The following is a 4,716-nucleotide window of genomic DNA, read 5'->3' as shown; positions in this document are numbered from 1 at the left end:
CACGTTTGGCGTGCGCGCGGAGCAAAGCACACGAGCGAGCCCGCTAGCTAGCTGCCGCGGAAGCAGACGGTGATCAAGTTGGCCGCTGGGATCGTCCATCCCTAGTTTTAATCACAGGTTTCAGCAAATGCCTGCGCACCGTGTACTGCAAACTCGTATTAAATTACGTTAATCCGGACTCTGGTTGCTTAGTGTTCCTCTGTTCTGGCAGGCTCTCCAAAGCGAGCAGTGGGCGAGGACTAGAGGATCACAGCCGTTGGCGGGCTGGCGTTGGGGTTTTGTTTAGTGCGGAGCCGAGCAGGGCGTGTCCCCATGCCGATGCCTTAATATTCTCACTACTCCTTCCCTCGTCCACATCATTGCAGCTCGTAACACTCCACCCTTCGTCTCGGGTCTACTCCTCTAGCCAGCTCCTTCGCCGGCGAGGAGAGGCGACAGGCGAGGCCCAGCTCACCTCATCTAGTCATCTTCCCCGTCTATATAAGCGCGCGCGCGCCCGCCTCTCTCCTCACTTAAGGCACGCCGAGTGTTAGCTACAGAGAGAGAGAGAGAGAGAGGGAGAGTGAGGGCAGCGGCAAGTGCAAGCATCAATTAAGGTCAGGCAGGGCAGAGCGAGGAAGCCGTAAGCAAGAAGAGATAGTTAAGGGTCCAAGAGAGGGAGACAAGCAGCTCCTTTAGTAGATGGCAATGAGGTCGAGGGGGCTGCGGCTGCGGTCGCGGCGGCAGAGCGTGCTTGTCGCCGCGGCCGTCGTCCTCGGCGTGTTGCTGCTGGCGACGGCGGCGCCGCGCGCGGCGGCGGCGGGGCTGAGCCGGAACTACTACGCGAAGACGTGCCCCAACGTGGAGACCCTGGTCCGCGGCGCCGTGGCCCAGAAGCTGCAGGAGACCTTCAACGCCGCGCCCGGCACCCTCCGCCTCTTCTTCCACGACTGCTTCGTCAGGGTACGCGCGCCGCATACAAAAATCAAAGCTTGCTTCTAGTGTTTAACTGTTGTTTGCATCGATTAATCGAATGGTATGGGTGTGCAGGGGTGCGACGCTTCGGTGCTCATCTCCGGGCCGGGCGACGAGCACAGCGCGGGCGCGGACACGACGTTGTCGCCGGACGCGCTGGACCTCATCACCCGCGCCAAGGCCGCCGTGGACGCCGTCGCCGGCTGCTCCAACAAGGTCTCCTGCGCCGACATCCTCGCGCTCGCCACCCGCGACGTCGTCCAGCAGGTAAATCCCGTCTCCCTTCACGCTGCTGCTGCTTTCGGCCTGAAAGCGCGGAGAGCCGCTCGAGTGCCGCCTTTCTTTGGTCGACGGCGACGCGAGGGATCAATTAGGAGGTGGCCAACAAACCGTGCTCCTAAACCATCACTAAGCCCTCTCCCTGTCGTATTAGTGCTAACCGTGCGCGGCTGCTCCTTCGAGCGGCTCTGTCTCGCGCCCGGTGGCTCGCTCTCGGCGCGGCCGCGGCGCACCTGCCCGTCGAGCGACAGCTATGATGGCGCTGACATGTCCCACGCCGTGTGCAGCCGTAGTGACGAGCCTTCTCTCTCTCTCTCTCTCTCTCTCTCTTAGCTGTGTGTGAGTCAGTGACGACGCAATTACGCCTCTCCCTGTGCCGGGAACACGCACGTACGTACGTGCCCACGCGCCATGCCCGGAGTTTGTGTGCGCGCGCCGCAACGTCGGTGGTGCCGAAACCATTGCCACCAGCATACAGCAGCTAGCTAGGATTGGATTAAGTTTCGCTGCCCAACAAACAACTACTCGTATACTTGTACTGGATTACGTACTATGAAGAGGACTACAACTAGATTAAGCAGTATTAATGTCACTTGCCACCACATCAATCCCACCTGTGGTAGTTCTTAACCGAAGAGAGTAACATTCTTCGGTGTTTCATCGCACAGTTTTGGACCTAGTTCGATTTGGGCACTCCAGAAGCTCGAAAAGTCGGGATCTTTTGGCGCTAAAATTTTGGGGCCGACACGGTCGTGGTCCCAGCTGCGGCCAAGCCGGTCGGAACTCCGCTGTCGTATTTATTCGTTCATCCAGTAGCAGCAGCAGTGTTCAAGAGTCCAGAGTCCAGAGGGCACGGCGTGGGGACGGACGCGACGGGAGCGAGTTACTGCTACTGCTACCGCTGCGCTGTCCGTCTCGGACCGGCCTCCTCTTCTGACCTGACCGGGCTCAGCCGCCCCGGTGAAAAAAGCGTCTCCCGGCGTGGTGCGTACACACGGTTTGGCCGCGTAAATGAACCGCGTACGTACGGCGACAACCAATCCGCCGAGCACGTATCTGTATGGCCACTGTGGTGGCAGGCAGCGGTAGAGCTGCTGCGGAATTAATCCGTCAATTATTGAGGAGTCGCGCAAGTTACGCGCCGTGCCGGAAACTCTGCTCAGGCTGGTCATAGCGGGGAGTAACTTAGACTACTAACATGATATGTTACTAGTCTATGTTACTACCTCTATAGTGCATAGTATCATAGGTTGTCTCATTTATTGCCATGCATGACACATAAGCACTACATTTTATATTACAGTATCTACCTATGTTACTATAACCATTTTTTTAATTGCCTGTGACATAAGCATGTTTGCGAGTCCAAGTACATGATACTACTTATGTTACCCCATTATGGCCAGACTCAAGCGCGTGCTCGTCGGCTCGTACTACTGTACCGTTCTGTAATAATCTCACTGCTAATGATGATACTATTACTAATGATGATTTGGTTTGATGATGATGCAGGCGGGAGGGCCGTTCTACCCGGTGGAGCTGGGGCGGCTGGACGGCAAGGTGGGGACGCGCGCCGTGGTGAAGCACAGCCTCCCCGGCGCCGGCTTCTCCCTGGACCAGCTCAACAAGCTCTTCGCCGCCAACGGCCTCACCCAGACCGACATGATCGCCCTCTCAGGTCAGTAGTACGGCTTGATTGATTGATTGATTGATTGGTTGATAATCTCCCTCCGGCAACATCACCCCAAAACATTCCCTCTGAATTATTAGCCGCTCAAGATAGATAGATAGATACTCTAGTTGGAACGGTGGTTAGCAAGTCCCATGCGTGCCACCCAACCGGAGTGGCCGAATGGGGGAAGCGGCGCCGTGAGGGCGCTCATCACTTCTCATATCCCCATCAGTACCACATTGCTCTCCACAAGTGTACCAACCGATCCCATCAGGCATGCAAGCCAATGCCAGCCAAGGCCTACTGCATGCTCGTAGAAACGCATGGCCCTTCCAGCCTGGCGTTGGGTAGACAAGTACTTTGGCTGCAGCGCGTGCAGGCCATTTCCTTGTCACTGATCAGATCCCGTAAATCCATCTCGATCTTACTGTGCTGACGTGGAAATGAAATGTGGTGCAGGGGGGCACACGATCGGGGTGACGCACTGCGACAAGTTCGTGCGGCGGCTGTACACGTTCAAGGGGGCGCGGCCGCAGTACAGCCCGCCGATGAACCTGGCCTTCCTGCGGCAGATGCGGGGGACGTGCCCGCTCAACTACAGCCCCACCACGGTGGCCATGCTGGACGCCGTCACGCCCAACAAGTTCGACAACGGCTACTACCAGACGCTGCAGCAGCAGAAGGGCCTGCTGTCGTCGGACCAGGTGCTCTTCGCCGACCGCCGCTCCCGGGCCACCGTCAACCACTTCGCCGCCAACCAGACCGCCTTCTTCGACGCCTTCGTCGCCGCCATGGCCAAGCTCGGCCGCATCGGGGTCAAGACCGCCGGCTCCGACGCCGAGATCCGCCGGGTCTGCACCAAGGTCAACTAATGTTGCTTAGCTCTAGCTGCCGTGGTAGCATCACACGTACATTCAGTAGAGAGGGTAAATGGATGGATGGGCCAATCAATCAATTCTGTCATGTGTCTCTCCTCTTCTCCCTGCCCATGCTCGCCCCATATGCTCACACAAGTCATATTGTCATAGCCGATTTGTTCAAGCCCGATTCTTTTCTTCACCATGTAATAAAGCATATAAATGCCGTGGGATAGGAGGCACAGTTACATCCATGTAAATGTTACGATTGGTCCAGTTAATCAACAAGTATACTATCCCATATGAATGAATGGAGTTATTTTTTGAAACAGTTGCATGTTAATACAGTGGATGTACTATGTGAAGTTGAATGTTCTGTGCACTGCACTGTATGGCATGGTGGCTCCAGCCAGCCGGTGACAGAGGATGCAACATGCATCAGCATGGATGGCAGAGGATGCACACGGCAGCGGCGACAGAAAACGCTAGGGCAAACTCTGCGTCGATCTGCGCATTGAAGGAGGAAGGTGGGAGGAGGCATGGGGGTTTGGGAGCACAAGGAGGGGCGGTCGGTGAAGGAAATATGCCCTAGAGGCAATAATAAAATTGTTATTTATATTTTCTTGTATCATGATAAATGTCTATTATTCATGCTAGAATTGTATTAACCGGAAATTTGATACATGTGTGAATACATAGACAAAACAGAGTGTCCCTATTATGCCTCTACTAGACTAGCTCGTTAATCAAAGATGGTTAAGTTTCCTGACCATAGACATGTGTTGTCATTTGATGAACGGGATCACATTAGGAGAATGATGTGATGGGCAAGACCTATCTGTTAGCTTAGCATAATGATCGTTTAGTTTTATTGCTATTGCTTTCTTTATGACTTATACATATTCCTTTGACTATGTGATTATGCAACTCCCGAATACAGGAGGGACACCTTGT

The 4,716-nt window shown here is 55.1% G+C and overlaps 1 protein-coding gene across 1 annotated transcript; it reads left to right on the top strand.

Annotated features, from left to right (window-relative positions):
- Nucleotides 1–343: 343 nt before the first annotated feature.
- Nucleotides 344–4,091, top strand: LOC123165141 (peroxidase 16). The gene is made up of 4 exons (XM_044582777.1): nt 344–942; nt 1,030–1,221; nt 2,746–2,911; nt 3,365–4,091. The coding sequence occupies exons 1-4, from the start codon at nt 682–684 to the stop codon at nt 3,775–3,777; spliced, it is 1,032 nt and encodes a 343-aa protein (XP_044438712.1). The 5' UTR covers nt 344–681; the 3' UTR covers nt 3,778–4,091.
- The last annotated feature ends 625 nt before the right edge of the window (nt 4,092–4,716 follow it).

Source organism: Triticum aestivum, chromosome 7D (assembly GCF_018294505.1).
Source record: "Triticum aestivum cultivar Chinese Spring chromosome 7D, IWGSC CS RefSeq v2.1, whole genome shotgun sequence".
Classification (NCBI taxonomy): Eukaryota; Viridiplantae; Streptophyta; class Magnoliopsida; order Poales; family Poaceae; genus Triticum; species Triticum aestivum.
Note: the sequence above shows the minus strand (reverse complement) of the source record. Positions and strands in the feature narration are given on the sequence as shown.

Excerpts from the sequence above, each read along its gene's own strand:
- LOC123165141 (XM_044582777.1), top strand. The coding sequence starts at position 682 with ATGGCAATGAGGTCGAGGGGGCTGCGGCTGCGGTCGCGGCGGCAGAGC. Across the intron at positions 943-1,029 it reads TCCACGACTGCTTCGTCAGG|GGGTGCGACGCTTCGGTGCT; the intron begins GTACGCGCGCCG and ends ATGGGTGTGCAG. Across the intron at positions 1,222-2,745 it reads CCCGCGACGTCGTCCAGCAG|GCGGGAGGGCCGTTCTACCC; the intron begins GTAAATCCCGTC and ends ATGATGATGCAG.